The 25,818-nt window shown below is 45.0% G+C and overlaps 1 protein-coding gene across 1 annotated transcript in view; it reads right to left on the bottom strand.

Annotated features, from left to right (window-relative positions):
* Positions 1-25,818, bottom strand: part of LOC122922282 (SH3 domain-binding protein 1-like) — a 134,941-nt gene that overhangs the window by 38,609 nt on the left and 70,514 nt on the right. Inside the window, exons 3-6 of the mRNA XM_044272841.1 lie at positions 16,628-16,732; positions 16,461-16,537; positions 16,271-16,382; positions 648-724 (exon numbers count right to left, since the gene is read on the bottom strand). Of these exons, the coding sequence (XP_044128776.1) occupies positions 648-724; positions 16,271-16,382; positions 16,461-16,537; positions 16,628-16,732 (371 nt within the window). The remainder of the gene's footprint in view (positions 1-647; positions 725-16,270; positions 16,383-16,460; positions 16,538-16,627; positions 16,733-25,818) is intronic.

Here is a 25,818-nt window from a genome sequence, read left to right as displayed (position 1 = left end):
AGGTCACCTGTACTCTCCTGTATATAACACTGTATATATAGAGGTCACCTGTACTCTCCTGTATATAACATTGTATATATAGAGGTCACCTGTACTCTCCTGTATATAACACTGTATATATAGAGGTCATCTGTACTCTCCTGTATATAACACTGTATATATAGAGGTCACCTGTACTCTCCTGTATATAGAGATCACCTGTACTTTCGTGTATATAACATTGTATATATAGAGGTCACCTGTACTCTCCTGTATATAACACTGTATATATAGAGATCACCTGTACTCTCCTGTATATAACACTGTATACATAGAGGTCACCTGTACTCTCCTGTATATAACACTGTATACTTAGAGATCACCTGTACTCTCCTGTATATAACACTGTATATATAGAGGTCACCTGTACTCTCCTGTATATAACACTGTATATATAGAGATCACCTGTACTCTCCTGTATATAACACTGTATATATAGAGGTCACCTGTACTCTCCTGTATATAACACTGTATACTTAGAGATCACCTGTACTCTCCTGTATATAACACTGTATACATAGAGGTCACCTGTACTCTCCTGTATATAACACTGTATACATAGAGGTCTCCTGAATACACTGTATACATAGTTTTCATCTTGTACTTACCTCGTTCTTGCATTGTTCCAGTCCGTCAGGAGTTTTTGTAGCTGTTTCCTGTGTTTTACAATTGTGGGTAGTTCTTCCTGGAGGGGAAACATGAAGCTTTAGAGGTGAATGGGATTGAGGGCAGAATGTAATGGAGGGCAGAATGTAGTGCCGATAACGGCCTCATCCAGACAATTGTCTAAAGGCTTCTTGTCCACATTACTGTCACAACTCTTGGCCAAAATGCAGCTGTGATGACCCATGTATTGTATAACAAATTGGGGTGATATTGCTTCCAGGCATACTGCTGATTGCTTATATACTCAAAAGAGTAAGAATCTGCTCAGACGACATTGCAGATCGACTAAAGAAAAATACTAAAGGACACAAATTTAAGTTGCATGAATAGAACAATCTCATGCCGTAATATTATGTTATAGCAGAATCTCATGCCGTGGTATTCTATTATACCATAATCTCATGCCGTAGTATTATATTATAGCAGAATCTCATGCCGTAGTATTATATTATAGCAGAATCTCATGCCGTAGTATTCTATTATAGCAGAATCTCATGCCGTAGTATTATATTATACCATAGTCGCATGCAGTAGTATTATATTATAGCAGAATCTCATGCCGTGGTATTCTATTATACCATAATCTCATGCCGTAGTATTATATTATACCATAGTCGCATGCAGTAGTATTATATTATAGCAGAATCTCATGCCGTGGTATTCTATTATACCATAATCTCATGCCGTAGTATTATATTATACCATAGTCGCATGCAGTAGTATTCTATTATACCATAATCTCATGCCGTAGTATTATATTATACCATAGTCGCATGCAGTAGTATTATATTATACCATAATCTCATGCCGTAGTATTATATTATACCATAGTCGCATGCAGTAGTATTCTATTATACCATAATCTCATGCCGTAGTATTATATTATACCATAGTCGCATGCAGTAGTATTATATTATACCATAATCTCATGCAGTAGTATTATATTATACCATAATCTCATGCCGTAGTATTATATTATACCATAGTCGCATGCACTAGTATTCTATTATACTATAATCTCATGCCGTAGTATTATATTATACCATAGTCGCATGCACTAGTATTCTATTATACTATAATCTCATGCCGTAGTATTTTATTATAGAAGAATCTCTTGGTCTTTTCAACATGCAATATCTTTCAAGTGCAAGTCTTTAAAGGATAACTGTCACATTTAGACCCCAATTTAAATTTTCCTATATGTAGTTACTAATAACATGATACTCCAGAATCAGTTACTATTAGACTGACTGACCCCATATTTAATAAGATTCAGCCCTTAGCAACCAGTCTGCATAAAACAGCAATCTCACTATTCAGTTAAGATGGCCGCCACTGCCCTCCCCCTGAGGCTAATCCCGCCTGCCCTCACTAGCCAGTAACAAAAGCCCCCCAAAAGTGTCAGTAACCAGAACCCTCCCCCCTAAAGGGTTAATCTCCTGCAGCACAAAGGGGTCCTCTTACCACATGTTGCTCTCATGTATACACTGAGCAGCAGATCTCCCTTCCCTGGTCTGCGCTGCTTCGACTCTGCATGGTCCAGCTCTGCTGAGTGAGGGAGCGTCTGCCAAGCGCAGGGACAGGGAGAAGTGCACACAGCCACAGACAAACGGACCATGCCTAGCAACCCTATTTTAAGCACAGGTAAAAGTAGCCAGTACAGGGAACAAAAATGTGGAATTAAGGGGTAATTGAATGCACAGTGAAAAGTTGAAATAGGGCCACCAAGGGGATATTAACCGCCTCCGGACCGCCTAACGCAGGATCGCATTCCAGAGGCGGCTGTCCCAGGCAGAGTCACGCATCTATGGGTCATGTCGCGAGACGCGAGATTTCCTGTGAACGCGCGCACACAGGCGCGCGCGTTCACAGGATCGGAAGGTAAGCGAGTGGATCTACAGCCTGCCAGCTGCGATCGTTCGCTGGCAGGCTGGAGATGCGATTTTGTTAACCCCTAACAGGTATATTAGACGCTGTTTTGATAACAGCGTCTAATATACCTGCTCCTCTGGTGTCCCTTTTGCTTGGATCGACCACCAGAGGACACAGGTACGTCAGTAGGTCAGTAAAGTAGCACCAAACACCACACTACACTACAATACACCCCCCCTGTCACTTATTAACCCCTGATCACCCCATATAGACTCCCTGATCACCCCCTATCATTGATCACCCCCCTGTCATTGATCACCCCCCCTGTAAGGCTCCATTCAGACGTCCGTATGTGTTTTGCGGATCCACGCATCCATGGATCGGATCCGCAAAACACATACGGACATCTGAATGGAGCCTTACAGGGGGGGTGATCAATGACAGGGGGGTAATCACCCCATATACACTCCATGATCACCCCCCTGTCATTGATCACCCCCCTGTAAGGCTCCATTCAGACAATTTTTTGTCACAAATTAGTGGAAATTGATTTTTTTAGTTTTTTCTTACAAAGTCTCATATTCCGCTAACTTGTGTCAAAAAATAACACATGAACACATCTCACATGAACGCACCCTCACGGAATCCAAATGCGTAAATTTTTTTTAGACATTTATATTCCAGACTTCTTCTCACACTTTAGGGCCCCTAAAATGCCAGGGCAGTATAAATACCCCACATGTGACCCCATTTCAGAAAGAAGACACCCCAAGGTATTCCGTGAGGGGCATATTGAGTCCATGAAAGATAGAAATTTTTGTCCCAAGTTAGCGGAAAGGGAGACTTTGTGAGAAAAAACAAAAAAAAAATCATTTCCGCTAACTTGTGCCAAAAATTTTTTTTTCGATGAACTCGCCATGCCCCTCATTGAATACCTTGGGGTGTCTTCTTTCCAAAATGGGGTCACATGTGGGGTATTTATACTGCCCTGGCATTTTAGGGGCCCTAAAGCGTGAGAAGAAGTCTGGGATCCAAATGTCTAAAAATGCCCTCCTAAAAAGAATTTGGGCCCCTTTGCGCATCTAGGCTGCAAAAAAGTGTCACACATCTGGTATCGCCGTACTCAGGAGAAGTTGGGGAATGTGTTTTGGGGTGTCATTTTACATATACCCACGCTGGGTGAGATAAATGCCAACTTTGTATAAAAAAAAAAGGGAAAAGTTGTCTTTTGCCGAGATATTTCTCTCACCCAGCATGGGTATATGTAAAAAGACACCCCAAAACACATTGCCCTGCTTCTTTTGAGTCCGGCGATACCAGATGTGTGACACTTTTTTGCAGTCTAGGTGGGCAAATGGGCCCACATTCCAAAGCGCACCTTTCGGATTTCACAGGCCATTTTTTTTACAGATTTTGATTTCAAACTACTTCGCACGCATTTAGGCCCCTTAACCCCTTAAGGACATAGGGCGTACAGGTACGCCCTTGTGTCCTGGTACTTAAGGGTTAGGCTAAATGCGCGGGGGGGGTCCCGTGACCCCCCCCCATGTCGGCGATCGCGGCAAACCGCAGGTCAATTCAGACCTGCGGTTTGCTGCGATTTCTGCAGTTTCTGATCCCCGCGGTCCCTGACCGCAGGGATCAGAAATGTTAGCATTCGTAAAATATAAATGTATCCCTCCCCCCCTGCACCCCTGAATGATTTTATCCAGGTGGGAGGTGCAGGGGGAGGGCTGCGGGCGGTGCGGGAGGTGGGATCGCGATCCCCCGCCCGCCTCCCATTGAATAATCGTTGGCGTCTAGTGGGTATACCAGGGTGCCAGCACATTGCTGGCACCCTGGTATAAACGGCTGACATCGGTGATGCAATGTCAGCCGTTTAACCCTTTCCATACAGCGGTCCGTACGGACCACTGTATGGAAAAGGTTAACAGCTCAGGGAGCTCCCTCCCTCTCCCATCAGGGGGCTGCTGTGCCTTTGCATCCCCCCGATGGGAGAGATAAAGGCATAGATCTGTTCAGACAAAGTATAAGTAAAATACAGTGCAGTACCCTATATGGTGTACTGTACTATATTATACAGACATCAGACCCACTGGATCTTCAAGAACCAAGTGGGTCTGGGTCAAAAAAAAGTAAAAAAAAAGTGAAGAACATTTATCACTGAATAAAAAAAATTAAATACACTACACATATTAGGTATCGCCGCGTCCATAACGACCTGATCTATAAAACGGTCATGTTACTTTCCCCGCACGGTGAACGTCATAAAAATAAAAAAAATAAAAACTATGAGAAAATTTAAATTTTGCCCACCTTACTTCACAAAAAAGGTAATAAAAGTGATCAAACATGGACGCCAAAATTGTAACAATCAAACAGTCATCTCATCCCGCAAAAATCATACCCTACCCAAGATAATCGCCCAAAAACTGAAAAAACTATGGCTCTTAGACTATGGAAACACTAAAACATGATTTTTTTTTGTTTCAAAAATGAAATCATTGTGTAAAACTTACATAAATAAAAAAAAAGTATACATATTAGGTATCGTCGCGTCCGTATCGACCGGCTCTATAAAAATATCACATGACCTAACCCCTCAGGTGACCACCGTAAAAAAATGACCACCGTAAAAAAAGCCATTTTGTGTCATCTTACGTCACAAAAAGTGTAATAGCAAGCAATCAAAAAGTCATATGCACCCCAAAATAGTGCCAATCAAACCATCATCTCATCCCGCAAAAAATGAGACCCTTCTTAAGATAATCGCCCAAAAACGGAAAAAACTATGGCTCTTAGACTATGGAGACACTAAAACTTGTTTTTGTTTAAAAAATGAATTCATTGTGTAAAACTTAAAAAAAAATTCTATACATATTAGGTATCGCCGTGTCCGTGACAACCTGCTCTATAAAATGACCACATGATCTAACCTGTCATAACCCCCAAAAAAAAACGGTGCCAAAAAAGCTATTTCTTGTTACCTTGCCGCACAAAAAGTGCAATATAGAGCAACCAAAAATCATATGTACCCTAAACTAGTACCAACAAAACTGCCACCCTATCCCGTAGTTTCTAAAATGGGGTCACTTTTTTGGAGTTTCTACTCTAGGGGAGCATCAGGAGGGCGTCAAATGGGACACGGTGTAAATAAACCAGTCCAGCAAAATCTGCCTTCCAAAAACCTTATGTCATTCCTTTCCTTCTGTGCCCTGCCATGTGCCCGTACAGCAGTTTACGACCACATATGGGGTGTTCCTGTAAACTACAGAATCAGGGCCATAAATAATGAGTTTTGTTTGGCTGTTAACCCTTGCTTTGTAACTGGAAAAAAGAATATTAAAATGGAAAATCTGCCCAAAAAGTGAAATTTTGAAATTGTATCTCTATTTTCCATTAAATCTTGTGCAACACCTAGAGGGTTAACAAAGTTTGTAAAAATCAGTTTTGAATACCTTGAGGGGTGTAGTTTCTTAGATGGGGTCACTTTTATGGAGTTTCTACTCTAGGGGTGCATCAGTTATCACCACTTAAAGTGACACTGCTCAGATTTGCAAGAAATGGCCTGGTCCTAAGGTGAAATAAGGCTGTGTCCTTAAGGGAAGTACGTTAAAATTGTCTTTATTAAATTAAATATTAAAATTGTCTGCAATACATTAGGCTTAGTAGGGTGAAATGGGATGTCTCAGACTAATGATGCTGATCCCTAACATTCATCCCTACCACTAGAACTCCCAATTATAAGGAGTTAATAATATACGGCGTGTTCCTTCATAGGTTTGGGGTATATGGTAGGCTCCCTTGCATAGGCACCCGATTGAAACAGTGAGTGAATGTGTCAGGTCTCCAGTGGAAGAGACCATGCACATCACCCAGTGTCAGGTAACACTACTAGGATAGCTCAATCCCAATTAATGAGAGTATCGGAACAGGCCGTGGGCTTGAAAGTCAGCAAGTCAATCTGTAGTTGTTGTCACAGTTTTTGAGTGCTCGACGCGTTTCTCTTATCCAACTTATTAGTTGGTTCATCAGGAGCAAACAGCTGAAGTCTCTGGTGTCTCAGCATGTCACCCTCTCACACAGGGTGCATTACAGAGCAACAAGAGGCCTCAGGAATCATCTGACTGGATGTTAAACCATATGCAATTGATGTAATGCATATAGCCCTATGTAACACGTTAGATTTACTGTCACCGTTTTAGTTTTATTCCCCTTACACTGGGGACAGCGGTCACTTAGTGAATCACGTGTTTTAAGCGAAGAGTGCTGGACGCCACTGATGGCGTGCGTTCAGCAGAGAGCCCTCGGCAATATGGCCGTGACCCGCGCGTGGCACGGGCTTGTTTAAATGGAGGAAATACCTCCCATCTATCAGGCGTAACTGCCTGATAGATGGGAGGTATTTCCTCCATTTAAACAAGCCCGTGCTACGCGCGGGTCACGGCCATATTGACGAGGGCTCTCTGCTGAACGCACGCCATCAGTGGCGTCCAGCACTCTTCGCTTAAAACACGTGATTCACTAAGTGACCGCTGTCCCCAGTGTAAGGGGAATAAAACTAAAACGGTGACAGTAAATCTAACGTGTTACATAGGGCTATATGCATTACATCAATTGCATATGGTTTAACATCCAGTCAGATGATTCCTGAGGCCTCTTGTTGCTCTGTAATGCACCCTGTGTGAGAGGGTGACATGCTGAGACACCAGAGACTTCAGCTGTTTGCTCCTGATGAACCAACTAATAAGTTGGATAAGAGAAACGCGTCGAGCACTCAAAAACTGTGACAACAACTACAGATTGACTTGCTGACTTTCAAGCCCACGGCCTGTTCCGATACTCTCATTAATTGGGATTGAGCTATCCTAGTAGTGTTACCTGACACTGGGTGATGTGCATGGTCTCTTCCACTGGAGACCTGACACATTCACTCACTGTTTCAATCGGGTGCCTATGCAAGGGAGCCTACCATATACCCCAAACCTATGAAGGAACACGCCGTATATTATTAACTCCTTATAATTGGGAGTTCTAGTGGTAGGGATGAATGTTAGGGATCAGCATCATTAGTCTGAGACATCCCATTTCACCCTACTAAGCCTAATGTATTGCAGACAATTTTAATATTTAATTTAATAAAGACAATTTTAACGTACTTTATTTAGGCAGTAAATAGATACACGTGTTTAGTACGTAAACAATATCGTGAACCATTAGTTAATCTGTGTCCTTAAGGGGTTAAATGCCAGGGCAGTATAACTACCCCACAAGTGACCCCATTTTGGAAAGAAGACACCCCAAGGTATTTCATGATGGGCATAGTGAGTTCATGGAAGTTTTTCTTTTTTGTCGCAAGTTAGTGGAATATGAGACTTTGTAAGGAAAAAAAAAAAAATCATCATTTTCCGCTAACTTGTGACAAAAAATAAAAGGTTCTATGAACTCACTATGCCCATCAGCGAATACCTTAGGGTCTCTACTTTCCGAAATGGGGTCATTTGTGGGGGTTTTCTACTGTCTGGGCATTGTAGAACCTCAGGAAACATGACAGGTGCTCAGAAAGTCAGAGCTGTTTCAAAAAGCGGAAATTCACATTTTTGTACCATAGTTTGTAAATGCTATAACTTTTACCCAAACCATTTTTTTTTTTTTTTTTTACCCAAACTTTTTTTTTTATCAAAGACATGTAGAACAATAAATTTAGAGAAAAATGTATCTATAGATGTCTTTTTTTAAAAAAAATTTTTACAACTGAAATTTCGTTAAATTTAGATTAATAACAAAAAAAAGTAAAAATGTCAGCAGCAATGAAATACCACCAAATGAAAGCTCTATTAGTGAGAAGAAAAGGAGGTAAAATTCATTTGGGTGGTAAGTTGTATGACCGCGCAATAAACGGTGAAAGTAGTGTAGTGCAGAAGTGTAAAAAGTGCTCTGTCATTAAGGGTGTTTAAGCTAGGGGAGCTGAGGGGGTTAATCACCACCATCCAATACTCCCAAAAAATATATATACGACAGTTATCCTTTAAGTGCAGATACTGAATTATACCAGAATGTAATATTATGGATATGGAATATACTTTGTCATCGCTGCCTACTGACCATCCCCCAATTCTCCAGGTATGTCTGCATTGAATCTAACTGCTGCACCTAACTTTTCCAGAGTCTGATATTGTCCACACCCTTCATCTTTCCTTCTCATGTTCTGGTATGTCTGCACTGAACCATTAATAGGAGACGTGTATAATGAAAACCGGCACTCTACATCTGGCGGTAACGCTTAAAGAGCAATGTAGACAGGATGGTAAAAATATGCATTTATTGGTCATCAATATCAATAGTATAGGGGAGGGTTAGGTATGGGAAATGATAGGAAAGGGAATATTAAAAGGGTAATAATAATAATAAAAGTAGAAATAAAAATTGCAAAATGCAGAGGTGGGAGTGCAAAATGGAGCAATGCGGTGGTCGTATGGTGGTGGTTACCACCTTCAATAGTTCATTGGCAGTCTGGTGGGTAAATGTCCCTTGTGAACAATTCGCTGTAGAAAATGTGTATAAAATATATAAAATATTGCTGAGGCAAAAATAAATGCAGTGTTTCCCTGTTTAGGGGCTGCTGGCCGGACACTGTTAGTGGTCGCAATAAAAAAGGATGAAAAAGAAAAAAGATGGGGGTAATATACCAGTCGGGTGCTGCGCCTGGTGTGGCGTCCCACACACTGAGAAGGGCTGCACCCTGACTGTGGTTTACCTTCTTTGTAAGGTACGAGTGTCCCGGCTGCTGGAGCGTCCTTACTGCGCTCTGTGATGGCTGTTCCGGTTCTTCGACGTCCCACGTGGATGTGACGTCACTTGTATAGCGTCTCACGTGTCTTCACTGCGTTCAGTTCGTGAATGCTTGTAGAACGGTCTTTCGATCCAAATAGTCGGGTAGAGTCGATTATATGGAAGCGCTTCCAGGTAATATATTTAGCGGGTTTGTGGGGGAATCACCAAACGCGTTTCGAAGGTCTGAGCTGCCTTCTTCATCAGTGGTAGCCCGCTGACTGCCATTATGTTGCCTTGTATACCCTGTTTGTGGATCTATCGAAGACCTGGACTGGATCCGATTTTTGTAATCTGATATTTTGGATGCAATGGATTTGTTGAAGATCTGGATTGGGTCCTATTATCGGGTAAGGTCCGATTTTTGGGGATTGTCTCTTATACTGCTAGCCTACTATGTCATTAGATGTGTTTCATGAGTTGGATTTCACTGTTTTGATATTGGAGATCTCATGGTGTCAGTTATTGTCGATCTTTATTTATTCTTTTTCCTTCTTATTTGGAGGAAGTTCTCGGTGTCATTTCTGTGATTCTTTTTTCTCTTCTACTTTCTTCTTTGGGGTGAGATTGATGTGGTGTGGTTTGGGTAGTGATTATGTGCTTTAATTTGTATATTGGCGGGGGGGGTGAGGTCGTGGGGGACATTGTGATGGTACTTGTTGGACTTACAAATGGTACTAGTTCATTAGTGGTGTACATTGTAGGGTAATGTCTATTGTGAGCAGGTTTCGTGTCTTCAATAGTTTATGGAGGGCTCATGAACTTTTTAGGTGGTCCGTTGTCTTTATATTTTGTAGTTTTGTTGGGGGAGGTGGTATGGGGGTGGCGGCCTCGTATCGAGTGGCGGTAGGGGTGCTGGTAGACAGCCGGACGCTTACCGCCAGTCAAACTGAGGCAGCCACTCCAGGAGTTGTTATAGGAAGCTGAATAATTCGAGGTCGGCATTCAAGCCTCCCGGTATGAATGTGTTGAACTCAAAAATGAATTTGGATTCGATGCGCGACATCTTAGCTATGTGGTTTCCTCCTCTCCAGTCTGTTTCTACTTTTTCTAGTGCTGCAAATGATAATCCCGATGGGTCTTGACTGTGGTGTGTTTTAAAGTGTTTGGAGAGTGAATGGGTCTCAAAGCCTTTTTTGATATGGTTTATATGTTCTGATATTCGTTTTTTTAGGGTTCTTTTTGTCCTACCGATGTATTGTTTTTTGCAGGGACAGGTGATGAGGTGAGGAATTCCTTTATTTCGTATTCTAGTGTTGTGGTTGTGGAATATACTTTTTCAGTTTTTTCCTGAATGAAGTAGTTTTGCAGTTGGAACATTGGTTGCACCTGTTGAATCCTTTTAAGTTTTTAACCTTTTAAGCCATGTGTTTAAAGTGAGATTGTTTTCCTTATGTTGTATTTTGATGGATAAGGCAATTTTCAGGCCTAGGTTTGGGGCCCTTGTATATATGATGTGTGGTTTCGCAAAGATGGAAGGGCCTATTGTTTTATCTTTTTGGATGTGGTGCCAGTGGGTATTAATGATCTTTTTGATGTTCTTATGTTGTGTGCTGAATGGTAATATAAGCTTTGGGGTTTTATTTGTTTGTGTTTTTAGTTTTATTCTCAGGGTTATCATTGAAAAATGAGGTTCTGTCTAATTTTCGTACTTTTGTAAGGGATGTCTCAATTTTGGTTGGGGGATATTCTTTTTCGATGAATTGTGTTTTTAGAATCTCAGCCTCTTTCTCAAATCTGTCATCTTTGTTAGGGTTCGTCTTAGACGTCTGAATTGGCTCTCTGGTATGTTGTCATGCCACCTTGGAAGCTGGAGTAGAGGATGAAGCTGTTTCTTGCAGTTGGTTTCTGGAAGGTACAGCACGTGAGTTTGTTGTTTTCTACTTTAATATTCAAGTCTAGAAATTTTATTTCAGTTTTGTTTATATAGGCTGTGAAATGTAGGTTCATTTGGTTTTCATTGATCTCTTCCAGGAATTTTTTTAGTTCAGGTTCTCCTCTCTGCCAGATGAAGACAACATCATCGATGTATCGTTTCCATAGCACCAGATCCGTCCCCAGCCGATGCCGTATATGTTCATCCTCCCATTGCGACATGAAGAGGTTTGCATAGCTGGGGGGGCGAATCTGGTGCCCATGGCCGTGCCTCTAATCTGTAGATAGTAGATGGAGTTGAAGGAGAAGTAATTGTGTCTCAGGATAAGTTCTACACCTTCAGCCATATAGCTGATTTGTTCTTTTTGGAATCCGTTGCTCTTCTCTAGCTGTATAGTCATAGCTTCAATGCCGTGTTTGTGATCTATTATGGTGTAGAGAGACTTGACATCCAGGGTACCCAGGATCCAATTTGGGTTGTATTTTATGTTTTCCATCATTTTGATTACCTGTGTGCTGTCTTTTATGTATGTATTTGTATTCTTAACAACTGGTTGGAGTAGTCTGTCAATGTTTTGTGAGAGGTTTGATGTCAACGATCCTATTCCGGAAATTATTGGACGGCCTGGTGGATTCTCTAGACTTTTGTGTACTTTGGGCAGGCAGTAGAAGATCGGGAGTCTCCGTTGTGTGTTTAGAATGAATTTTGCTTCCTGTTCTAATAGGCATTTGTTCTCTAATTCTTTCTGGCAGTAATCTTTCAGTATTTGGTCATATGAGTCAATGGGGTCTTTGCTCAGTTTCTGGTATGTGGTGTTGTCTGACAGTAGTCTTAGACATTCCAATTCATATTTTTCTTTGTCTAGAACTACGGTTGCTCCTCCCTTATCCGCAGGGCGGATAATGATATCTTTCTGCATTTGTAACTGCTTTATTGCATGGACTTCTTGGTTAGATAGCTTGTTTCTGGTCTTTTTGTATTTTAATCGTCTGATGTCGGACTCCACACATTTTCTGAATGTGGCTATTTCCTGGCTAATTTCTTGTCTGGGGAATTTAGTTGATTTTCTGATTGGGTGAATCAGTCTAAACCTAGAGCACCTAGACATTGTATTGGTCAGGTGAGCCACCAGCAACCCACTTTTTTCTATTGAACCATTAATGTCTCTTTCCCTGCTGGATTTATGGAATATTTGTTTACATTGACTATTTCACCCTGTATCTGGCCTTCCCTTGATTAGGCCAAATGTACCCCTCCCCTCTTGGTCACACCTGATTGAACACTGAGTGGTATAAATCTAAGTCCTTGGGTCTTTTCAGACCTTGGTATTTTCAACATGCAACATCTTTCAATTGCAACTCTTTAAGTGCACATACTGAATTTTACCAGAAGGGGACCAAAGGTAATTACAAAAATAGTTATTGCAAACAATGTTTCTATCTTCCATCTTACTCTTTCCACTTTTCCAAAACCTCCTGAAATACCCCCACATCCATTCACCCAGCAAGGAACTATTCATTTCTCCCTCCATCTTACCTTCTCACCTGACCGCTTGCACAAACCGGTTTGGTAATGTAAAACACTTCCTTCTCACACACACACAGATACCTCCTGCCCTCTCTTATTCTCACCTACTAACACTTTCTCTGCTTCTCCTTATTGCTGGTGATATCTCTCCAAATCCAGGCCCCCTTCAGCAAATCCCCATTGTCACCTCTACCTCCTACCACAAATCTCCAACAAATTTCTGCAACCCCTTAAACCTAATAACCATTCATCTGACCCCTGCTCCTTTGTTTCCTCTTGCAGGAGCATTATGGAATGCATGCTCTGTCTGTAACAAACTGTCCTACATTCATGACCTCTTCATCTCTCAAACTTTCCTTTCAGGGTCTCACAGAAACATGGCTGATACCCTCTGACACCTCCTCCCCTGCTGCACTCTCTTATAGTGGATTTCATTTCACTCACACACCCCGCCCCGGCTGCAAACATGGCGGAGGAGTGGGTCTTCTCCTATCAGACACCTGCTCCTACAGCCCAACTCCACTGCCACCCTCCATTACGCTCACCTCATTTGAAGTACACTCTGTTCGCATCTACTCTCCCTCCAACCTCCAAGTAGCTGTCATTTACTGCCCCCCAGGCCCAGCCACCATCTTTCTTGACCACTTTAACACCTGGCTCTGACACTTTCTTTCTGCCAACATCCCCACTATCATCATGGGTGACTTCAACATCCCTATCGACACCAGCCACTCAGTCGCCTCTAAACTCCTATCACTCTCTCCCTCCTTCGGTCTCTCACAGTGGTCTTCAGCTCCCACCCACAGAGATGGTCACACTCTGGATCTTATATTTACCCGCCTCTGCTCCCTATCTGACCACAACCTACTCACCTTCTCATCATTGGTCTCTACTGCTGCTCCCCTGGTCCACACACTAGCACATCCCTGCAGGAACCTTAAATATCTCGACTTTCACTTGCTTTCTGACTCTCTTCTTCCACTCTCTGCCATTTGTTCACTCCAAGACCCAGACGCTGCCACCACCCTATATAACACCACAATAAGTACAGCTCTGGACTCAGTTGCCCCACTCACACACAACAAAACCCCAAAAATCAACAGACAACCCTGGCACACCAACCTGACCAAAAATCTCAGACAAGCTTCCAGGGCTGATGAGCGGCGATGGAAGAAATCCTACTCTAAGAATCACTTCACCACATACAAGCAATCCCTCCTCATATTCAAATCCTTCATCGCTGATGCAAAACAGGCGACTTCTCATCTTTCATATCTTCCCTGTCCCACAGCCCTAAACAACTTTTTAACACTTTTAACTCCCTTCTCTGTCCCCCAGTGCCCCCACCCTCTCATCTCAGCTGAGGACTTTGCCACACACGTCAAACAAAAGATAGTCAACATTAGAGAAAGCTTCGGTGCACAGTCCCCACAAACCCTCTACACAAAATCTTGGTCCGCTTCTCTCAAAACCCGCTTCGCCACCATTACAGAAGAAAAACTCTCCAGATCACATCTTACCACCTGTGCACTTGACCCGATCCCATCCCACCTCACCACAGTGTTTATCCTAACCCTAACTCATCTCTTCAACCTATCACTAACCTCTGGTGTCTTCCCCTCTGCTTTTAAACATGCTACCATTACACACATCCTCAAAAAGCCTTAACTTGAATCTTTTCTGTTCAGTTATTGACCCATATCACTTCTTCCGTATGCCTCAAAGCTACTTGAGCAACATGTCCATTCTGAACTGTCCTCTCGTCTCTCCCCCTGCTCCCTCTTTGACCGCCTACAATCTGGCTTCCAACCCCACCACTCAACTAAGACTGTCCTTACAAAAGTCACCAATGACATACTAACAGCCAAAACCAGAAAACATAACTCTGTCCTCCTTCTTCTTGACCTGTCCTCTGCCTTTGACACTGTTGACCACTCTCTTCTGTTACAAACTCTCTCATCTCTTGGAATCACTGACCTGGCCCACTCCTGGATCACATCATACCTCACAGCACGGACATTTTGTGTTTCCCACTCTCACACCACCTCCTCATCTTATTCCCTCTCTGTTGGTGTCCTGCAAGGCTTGGTCCTAGGACCCCTGCTCTTCTCTATCTACACTTTTCTGGCCTGGGACATCTCAGAGTCCCATGACTTTCAGTATGACTTTTATGCTGACGACACACAAATCTACCTCTCTGGTCCAGAAATCACCACCTTACCATCCAGAATCCCACAATGCCTATCTTCTATATCCTCCTTCTTCTCCTCTCACTAAAACTTAACATGGACAAAACAGAATTCATCATCTTTCCCCCATCATGCTCAACCCCCACCCCCCCAACAGACCTATATATCAAGATCAATGGCTGCACACTCTCCCCGGTCAACCAAGTCCGCAGCCTTGGAGTGACCTTGGATTCTGCCCTCTCCTTCCGACCACACATCCAAGCCCTTTCCACCACCTGCCGCCTCCAACTCAAAAACATCTCCCGCATCCGCGCTTTCCTCAACTTTGAGTCTTCGAAACTAATTGTACATGCCCTCATCATCTTCTGTGTAGACTACTGCAACATTTTCCTCTGTGGCCTTCCATCTAGCACTCTCGCACCCCTTAAATCTATCCTCAACTCTGCTACCCGACTAATCCACCTCTCACCCTGTTACTCCTCTGCCTCTCCCCTCTGCCAATCCCTTCACTGGCTCCCCATTGCCTAATGAATTCAGTTCAAAATACTAACAAATACATACAAGGCATCCACAACCTGTCCCCCCCCTACATCTCTGAGCTACTTTCCCGATACATCCTCACACGAAATCTCCGATCCTCACAAGACCTCCTTCTCTCCTATCCTCTTATCAGCTCTTTCCACAATCGCCTCCAAGATTTCTCCCATGCATACCCTATTCTCTGGAACTCGCTACCCCAACATATCAGACTCTTGCCTACAGTGGAATCCTTTAAAAGAAACCTAAAAACCCACCTCTTCAGACAAGCCTACAACCAATGACCCTGCTGCCTCTATACCACCATGACCAGCTTCACCCTCTCCTACTGTGTCCTTCTCCCATACCATGTAGATTGTAAGTTCCCCGGGCAGGGCCCTCTCTCCTTCTGTATCAGTTGGTAACTCGTCTTGTTCATGCTTAGTGCAATTGTCTGTATTATGTATATGCACTGCTTAGTATATTGTAATATGTACAGCGCCAGGGAATGAATGGCGCTTTAATAATAATATTAATAATCTCATGCCATAGTGTTCTATTATACCATAATCTCATGCCGTAGTATCCTATTATAGAACAATTTCATGCCGTAGTATTCTTTTATACCATAATCTCATGCCGTAGTATTCTATTATACCATAATCCCATGCCGTAGTATCCTATTTTAGAACAATTTCATGCCGTAGTACCCCATTATAAACCATAGAACATTCTCATGTCAGGTTCTCATTACCTCACTTAACTTGCTCAGTGGCTGCAGCACATCTCTTTCCATGTTCATTTCATACTCGGCCAGAGCCTGGGCCAGAGAACCCTCCACACAGCAGCCCATCTCCAGCGTCCTCCTAAAGGGGAACCCAAGAAGCTGTCACTCATCTTATCTCCAGCCCCCCCCCCTCATCTCGCAAACAGAGTGCTCTCACCTAAGACTTGACTCGCTGTCTATTTCCTTCATACAGTCGGCCATAGCTAAAGACAGAGACATCAGGGCGAGTTTCTTCTGCAAGGACAAAGTCTCCATGAGGCATCACATATAGAAGTGTTATTTCTCCTCCAGCAGCCCCCGTACAGAGCCCCCATGTTCTCTCACCAGTTTCTTCTCCATGTCTGAGCTTGCTGGACTTTGCATACAATTTGCCAGACGCTTTCCAACAAGATGAGCTGTTCGCTTCATAATGTCCACCTGCTGATCCGCCTGCAAGAAAACGTGCAACAGCCATTAGTGAAATCTATGCAGATCGAGGGAAAGAAGTGAAAATGCCCCCCCCCCATGCAGTGTCTATATCATGCTGTACATACAGTGCATCCAGAAAGTCCTCACACCCTCTCACTTTCCTACAGTTTCCTCCTTGTGCTACAAGTTCCCCCATCAGAAGGGCTTTACTAACTTGTTGAAAAGAAAATAACTAAAAACTTGCATTCACATAAGCCTTCGGCCCCTTTACCCGGGACATAGGCCTTCGGCCCCTTTACCCGGGACATAGGCCTTCGGCCCCTTTACCCGGGACATAGGCCTTCGGCCCCTTTACCCGGGACATAGGCCTTCGGCCCCTTTACCCGGGACATAGGCCTTCGGCCCCTTTACCCGGGACATAGGCCTTCGGCCCCTTTACCCGGGACATAGGCCTTCGGCCCCTTTACCCGGGACATAGGCCTTCGGCCCCTTTACCCGGGACATAGGCCTTCGGCCCCTTTACCCGGGACATAGGCCTTCGGCCCCTTTACCCGGGACATAGGCCTTCGGCCCCTTTACCCGGGACATAGGCCTTCGGCCCCTTTACCCGGGGCATAGGCCTTCGGCCCCTTTACCCGGGGCATAGGCCTTCGGCCCCTTTACCCGGGGCATAGGCCTTCGGCCCCTTTACCCGGGACATAGGCCTTCGGCCCCTTTACCCGGGACATAGGCTTTCGGCCCCTTTACCCGGGACATAGGCCTTCGGCCCCTTTACCCGGGATATAGGTAAGTTTAGGGGGAAAAATGGCAGTACTACCAGGGCGCTAAGATTTAACCACACTTTGTTTATGTCTAGTTTTATACTAAAATAAAGTGATCGGGTCTTAGTTTAGCTATGGGTTTTACCGATTCTCGGTCGGTTTCTTCAGGCTGATACTTTATGTCTTTACTTGGGACATAAGACTTCAGACCGTTTGGCAGTGATTCCAGCCTCCACTCTTCTTGGGGATGATGTCACAAGGTTTACTCCTGGATTTGGGGATTATCATCCATTCTTCTCTGCAGATCCTCTGCACCTCTGTCAGGTTGGATGGGGGCCATTGGTGAACAGCCATTTTCAGGCATCTCCAGTGATGGCCCATTGGGTTCAAGGCTCTGGCTGGGCCCCTCAAGGACATTCCCAGAGTCGTCCTCAGCCACTACTGTGTTGTCCTGGCTGTCGGTTTAGGGTCATTGTCTTGTAGGAAGGTGAACCTTCAGCCCAATCTGAGGCACAGAGCTCTGGATCAGAACCTTCAACCCAGTCTGAGGCAAAGATCTCTGGATCAGGTCTTCATTAAGAATACCTCAGTATTTTGCTCCATTCAGCTTCCCCTTCACCCTGACCAATCTCCCTGTCCCCCCAGCATCATGCAGCCAGCACCATGCTTCACTGCAGGGTTAGTATTGGGCAGTTGATGTCAGGTATATAAAGCAAATGCTCTATATAAAAATAAAAAAAACGGATCAAAAGAAAAATTATATGAATGATATTGATCCGCCTCCAAGAGTTCGATCGAGAACCTAATTATTTTGTGCAATCAGTAAAACAGGGAACAAGCGTCTATGCAAAACTATAAATGATTTAGTATATAATAATTTAAAATACAATCAATAACAATGAATATAAAAACAATGATAAAAGAAAACTGTAGTACCAAAAACAGAACACAAGTTTAACACCAAGGCCAGTGTCTCACAATCTATTATTCAACCAGTATAAGAATGCAATGCTGCTTAAAATTATGAGATATATATATATATATATATATATATCAATTGATTATACACAGAAACTCACTAATGAAAATGACAGATACGAGCCCTTGCTCTGCCCAAAACGATGACCAATCTCAGATTGTATAAGTAGTATTGCAATGAAACTTATAAATTATCAGCTTGATATCAAACTAGGGAATATAAAGATTCCCAACAGAGAAGCTCTCTTGTTACCAATATCAGATCTTGTATTCAGTGATATTCATCTTCACTGAATCTGCTGATACTGATGTGGTACTAACACTATCCGTCTGCAATAAGCGCGGTTTCGGTTTGACTAAGTATCAAGCCAATTAATCTATACCAATACTACATGAAACAAAATATACATTACCCAAGGGTCAAGTGATGTGAAGAGTCTCGGGGAAGTCTGCTCTCAAGAGTTTTCCGATAATCCAGAGTTTTTCCAGGAATCTCCCTTTCTTTCTTTGTTCTTTTTTTTCTCTCCTCCTTTTTTTTCCCGTATGTGGTTTCTTAACCAAAAACTTATCAGATGAACACACCCCTCTAGTTTGGAACTTTCCAATCACTATTGGATGGGCGTGTACATTGATAAAGGGTGCGACGTCATAACACTACCCAGAATGCACTTTTGCTACTGGTGTAGTGTTACCTACTCATACCTAGGTGGCACTGTTGTATAAGTCACACGCTTCATGCCCCAAAGAGTTTTGTAAATCTGACTATATTTTCACTATACACACCTGGTATTTTAAAACTAACTGATACATGTAAACACTTCTTACCAATTAGAGACAGACTCTTAGACGCCTTTTGAATGTTTCCCACATTGTTGACTTATAAGACTGATAAAAATATGAATAAACTTTGTTTTCTCAGAGATATCCGTGCCTCCCCTGTTACACCAACGGTACCACATCTTCACAGATACTCATTAACAAAGCCCATACTTAAGCTGTTTTGAATACATTATAGGAATATATACGTCCCTAAAACATATATGATAACAGATACATAACTGTCCTTAAAAGGACGTAACAATATAACACAATACATATATCTTATTGATTTTTAAACAAAACTAAGGTTGATCATAGGTGTCCATAGACATCACAGACTTTCTGCTCATTAGCAAATACCAAACTATGGATGTAATTAGCACTTGCTGCGTCCATGGGGTCCTTATCTCAGAGCTAGGAGACCAACTTTGATACATGCATACATATTTTTGAAGAACATCTAGACAATTCTCACACTGTGGAATTTATATTCAGATAACAAAGATAGTGAATCCTTTACTTCTGTGTGATGCATATTTCAACTGCCTAGATATATAATTAATTGCTACAATAACATAAGTTCCTTTGAACAACACAAAAATCTTCCCATGGAACTACTTTGGCCTACATTAAGATTCATACAAAATAGTGACTATAAACCAACATTGCTCTTAAAGGCAATGAATATCTATCCTGACTAAAATAAGTGAATATAATTTGTTACACTTCTGAAAAGGCATGACAGTGATGAGTGGCGCCTGGTCTCCTCCAGACATGATGCTGCTGCCACCATGCTTCACTGTAGGGATGGTATTGGGCAGGAGATGAGCGGCGCCTGGTCTCCTCCAGACATGATGCTGTAACCACCATGCTTTACTGTAGGGATGGAATTAGGCAGTTGATGAGCGGTGCCTGGTCTCCTCCAGACATGATGCTGCCACCACCATGCTTCACTGTAGGGAGGGTATTGGGCAGTTGATGAGCGGCGCCTGGTCTCCTCCAGACATGATGCTGCCACCACCATGCTTCACTGTAGGGAGGGTATTGGGCAGTTGATGAGCGGCGCCTGGTCTCCTCCAGACATGATGCTGCCAGCACCATGCTTCACTGTAGGGATGGAATTGGGCAGTTGATGAGCGGCGCCTGGTCTCCTCCAGACATGATGCTGTAACCACCATGCTTTACTGTAGGGATGGAATTGGGCAGGTGATGAGCGGCGCCTGGTCTCCTCCAGACATGATGCTGCCCCCACCATGCTTCACTGTAGGGAGGGTATTGGGCAGATGATGAGCGGCGCCTGGTCTCCTCCAGACATGATGCTGCCACTACCATGCTTCACTGTAGGGATGGTATTGGGCGGGTGATGAGCGGCGCCTGGTCTCCTCCAGACATGATGCTGCCACTACCATGCTTCACTGTAGGGATGGTATTGGGCAGGTGATGAGCGGCGCCTGGTCTCCTCCAGACATGATGCTGTCACCACCATGCTTCACTGTAGGGATGGTATTGGGCAGGTGATGAGCGGCGCCTGGTCTCCTCCAGACATGATGCTGCCCCCACCATGCTTCACTGTAGGGATAGTATTGGGCAGGTGATGAGCGGTGCCTGGTCTCCTCCAGACACGATGCTGCCACCACCATGCTTCACTGTAGGGATGGTATTGGGCAGGTGATGAGCGGCGCCTGGTCTCCTCCAGACATGATGCTGTCACCACCATGCTTCAATGTAGGGATGGAACTGGGCAGTTGATTAGCGGTGCCTGGTTTCCTCCAGACATGATGCTGCCACCACCATGCTTCACTGGAGGGTTGGTATTAGGCAGGTGATGAGCGGCGCCTGGTTTCCTCCAGACATGATGCTGCCACCACCATGCTTCACTGTAGGGATGGTATTGGGCAGGTGATGAGCGGCGCCTGGTCTCCTCCAGACATGATGCTGCCCCCACCATGCTTCACTGTAGGGATGGTATTGGGCAGTTGATGAGCGGCGCCTGGTCTCCTCCAGACATGATGCTGCCCCCACCATGCTTCACTGTAGGGATGGAATTAGGCAGTTGATGAGCGGTGCCTGGTCTCCTCCAGACATGATGCTGCCACTACCATGCTTCACTGTAGGGATGGTATTGGGCAGGTGATGAGCGGTGCCTGGTCTCCTCCAGACATGATGCTGCCACCACCATGCTTCACTGTAGGGATGGTATTGGGCAGGTGATGAGCGGCGCCTGGTCTCCTCCAGACATGATGCTGCCCCCACCATGCTTCACTGTAGGGATGGTATTGGGCAGTTGATGAGCGGCGCCTGGTCTCCTCCAGACATGATGCTGCCACCACCATGCTTCACTGTAGGGATGGTATTGGGCAGGTGATGAGCGGTGCCTGGTCTCCTCCAGACATGATGCTGCCACCACCATGCTTCACTGTAGGGATGGAATTAGGCAGTTGATGAGCGGTGCCTGGTCTGCTCCAGACATGATGCTGCCACCACCATGCTTCACTGTAGGGATGGTATTGGGCAGGTGATGAGTGGCGCCTGGTCTGCTCCACACATGATGCTGCCACCACCATGCTTCACTGTAGGGATGGAATTAGGCAGTTGATGAGCGGCGCCTGGTTTCCTCCAGACATGATGCTGCCCCCACCATGCTTCACTGTAGGGATGGTATTGGGCAGGTGATGAGCGGTGCCTGGTCTCCTCCAGACATGATGCTGCCCCCACCATGCTTCACTGTAGGGATGGTATTGGGCAGGTGATGAGCGGCGCCTGGTCTCCTCCAGACATGATGCTGCCACCACCATGCTTCACTGTAGGGATGGTATTGGGCAGGTGATGAGCGGTGCCTGGTCTCCTCCAGACATGATGCTGCCACTACCATGCTTCACTGTAGGGATGGTATTGGGCAGGTGATGAGTGGCGCCTGGTCTCCTCCACACATGATGCTGCCACCACCATGCTTCACTGTAGGGATGGTATTGGGCAGGTGATGAGCGGCGCCTGGTCTCCTCCAGACATAATGCTACCACTACCATGCTTCACTGTAGGGATGGTATTAGGCAAGTGATGAGCGGCGCCTGGTCTCCTCCAGACATGATGCTGCTGCCACCATGCTTCACTGTAGGGATGGTATTGGGCAGGTGATGAGTGGCGCCTGGTCTCCTCCACACATGATGCTGCCACCACCATGCTTCACTGTAGGGATGGTATTGGGCAGGTGATGAGCGGCGCCTGGTCTCCTCCAGACATGATGCTGCCACCCTCATGCTTCACTGTAGGGATGGTATTGGGAAGGTGATGAGCGGCGCCTGGTCTCCTCCAGACATGATGCTGCCACCACCATGCTTCACTGTAGGGATGGTATTGGGCAGGTGATGAGCGGAGCCTGGTCTCCTCCAGACATGATGCTGCCACCACCATGCTTCACTGTAGGGATGGTATTGGGCAAGAGATGAGCGGCACCTGGTCTCCTCCAGACATGATGCTGCCACCACCATGCTTCACTGTAGGGATGGTATTGGGCAGGAGATGAGCGGCACCTGGTCTCCTCCAGACATGATGCTGCCACCCCCATGCTTCACTGTAGGGAGGGTATTGGGCAGGTGATGAGCGGCGCCTGGTCTCCTCCAGACATGATGCTGCCACCACCATGCTTCACTGTAGGGATGGTATTGGGCAAGAGATGAGCGGCACCTGGTCTCCTCCAGACATGATGCTGCCACCACCATGCTTCACTGTAGGGATGGTATTGGGCAGGTGATGAGTGGCGCCTGGTCTCCTCCAGACATGATGCTGCCACCACCATGCTTCACTGTAGGGATGGTATTGGGCAAGAGATGAGCGGCACCTGGTCTCCTCCAGACATGATGCTGCCACCACCATGCTTCACTGTAGGGATGGTATTGGGAAGGTGATGAGCGGCGCCTGGTCTCCTCCAGACATGATGCTGCCACCCTCATGCTTCACTGTAGGGATGGTATTGGGCAGGTGATGAGCGGCGCCTGGTCTCCTCCAGACATGATGCTGCCACCACCATGCTTCACTGTAGGGATGGTATTGGGCAGGTGATGAGCGGCGCCTGGTCTCCTCCAGACATGATGCTGCCACCCTCATGCTTCACTGTAGGGATGGTATTGGGCAGGTGATGAGCGGCGCCTGGTCTCCTCCAGACATGATGCTGCCACCCTCATGCTTCACTGTAGGGATGGTATTGGGCAGGTGATGAGCGGCGCCTGGTCTCCTCCAGACATGATGCTGCCACCACCATGCTTCACTGTAGGGATGGTATTGGGCAGATGATGAGCGGCGCCTGGTCTCCTCCAGACATGATGCTGCCACCACCATGCTTCACTGTAGGGATGGTATTGGGCAGGAGATGAGCGGCACCTGGTCTCCTCCAGACATGATGCTGCCACCCCCATGCTTCACTGTAGGGAGGGTATTGGGCAGGTGATGAGCGGCGCCTGGTCTCCTCCAGACATGATGCTGCCACCACCATGCTTCACTGTAGGGATGGTATTGGGAAAGAGATGAGCGGCACCTGGTCTCCTCCAGACATGATGCTGCCACCACCATGCTTCACTGTAGGGATGGTATTGGGCAGGTGATGAGCGGCGCCTGGTCTCCTCCAGACATGATGCTGCCACCACCATGCTTCACTGTAGGGATGGTATTGGGCAGGTGATGAGCGGCGCCTGGTCTCCTCCAGACATGATGCTGCCACCACCATGCTTCACTGTAGGAATGGTATTGGGCAAGAGATGAGCGGCACCTGGTCTCCTCCAGACATGATGCTGCCACCACCATGCTTCACTGTAGGGATGGCATTGGGCAGGAGATGAGGGGCACCTGGTCTCCTCCAGACATGAGGCCCACATTGGAGGAGGCTGCAGTGATGGTCGACCTTTTGGACGTTTCTCCCACCTTTTAAATTGGGTCTTTGGGGCACTTCTATTACCAAGGTGGTTTTCCCCCAATTAACCCCTTAACCCTTTCACTACTGGAGTTTTTTTTTTTTCGTTTTCATTTTTCTTCCCTATCTTCCTTGAACCATAACTTTTTTTATATTTCCATTCACATAACTGTATAAGGGCTTATTTTTTGCGGGACAAGTTGTGTGTTCTAGTGCCACCATTAATCATGGCATACAATGTAGTGGGAAGCGGTAACAAAATTCCAAATGGGCTGGAATTGGGGAAAAAAACACTTCCTCTACCGTTTTACGGGTTTTGTTTTAACCCATGTCCTTAATTCTCTGTGTCAGTACGATTACAACGATACCCCATTTGTATAGGGGTTTTTTTGTGTCTACATTTATTTTTACACTTTTATACTTTGAAAAAAAATTTTTTTTACATCACCTTATTCTGACCCCCATAATTGTTTGATAGTTATATCTACTGAGCTGTGTGCAGGCTCATTTCTTGCAGGACAATCTGTAGTTTTTATTGATACCATTTTAGAGTGTGTATGACTTCTTGATTAAACTTTTTTGGGTAAGAGAAGCAATGAAAAAAGTTGTAAATTGGCCATTTTAAACCTTTTCTGTTAGGCCATCAGCCGTACTGGAAAGATATTTTTATATTTTAATAGTACGGGCGTTTTCGGTCGTGGTGATACCAATGATGCTTATATTTTTTTTTGTTATTTAGGTATTTACTTTTTTATTACACGAAAAGGGGGGGTGATTTAAACTTTTATACATATTTTTTTGTAAGGATTTTGAAGCTCAAATATGAGCCTATAAAATCATTATTATTTTTTTTTTCATTTTGAACGATCATGTATTTTTAAAATTAGTTTATTACTGTCAATTGCTTATTCCTTATGTTGGTCTGCCATCTGGTGGCTAAAATAAAAATTGCAGCATGAATGCCCTGGGTCTCATCAGCAAGCATTCAAAGCAATTACCGACATTCTCATTGGCCACAGGGGACGCCGGTAGGATGCCTGGAAGCGTGAGCTTCTGGATTTTTGACACTTTAGATGCCGTGATCCCACTTGATCACGGTATCTAAAGCCTTTTCATTAACGTGATCGGCATTATTATATAGCGGCAGGTCTCTTCTGTTTGAAACAGCAGAGGCTTGCCAGCCATGATGCCCGCTGCACATGCAAGTGGGCGCCATGTTAGCCTATAGCTCCAGCACCGTACATGTAAGCGGCTGGTAGCGAAAGGGTTAAACAACAGGCCTATTTTCATTTTTTATTTTTTTTCCTCCCACAGTTGCTGGGAGGGTGTGTTGGGTAGGACCCACAGAGCGAATACGATCGTCCAGGTGGTCCCAAAGCTGCTGGGAGGGTGTGTGGGAAGATCCACAGAACGAATACCAAAATCTGTGGTATTTGCTCTGTGGGTCCTACCCCACACGCCCTCCCAGCAGCTGTGGGACCACCTAGATGGTCGTATTTGCTCTGTGGGTCCTACCCCACACACCCTCCCAGCAGCTGTGGGACCAACTAGATGGTCGTATTTGCTCTGTGGGTCCTACCCCACACGCCCTCCCAGCAGGTGTGGGACCACCTGATCATATTCGCTCTGTGGATCCTCCCCCACGC

Source organism: Bufo gargarizans, unplaced genomic scaffold (assembly GCF_014858855.1).
Source record: "Bufo gargarizans isolate SCDJY-AF-19 unplaced genomic scaffold, ASM1485885v1 fragScaff_scaffold_10_pilon, whole genome shotgun sequence".
NCBI classification, from domain to species: domain Eukaryota; kingdom Metazoa; phylum Chordata; class Amphibia; order Anura; family Bufonidae; genus Bufo; species Bufo gargarizans.
This window is presented reverse-complemented; position numbering and strand designations above follow the sequence as displayed.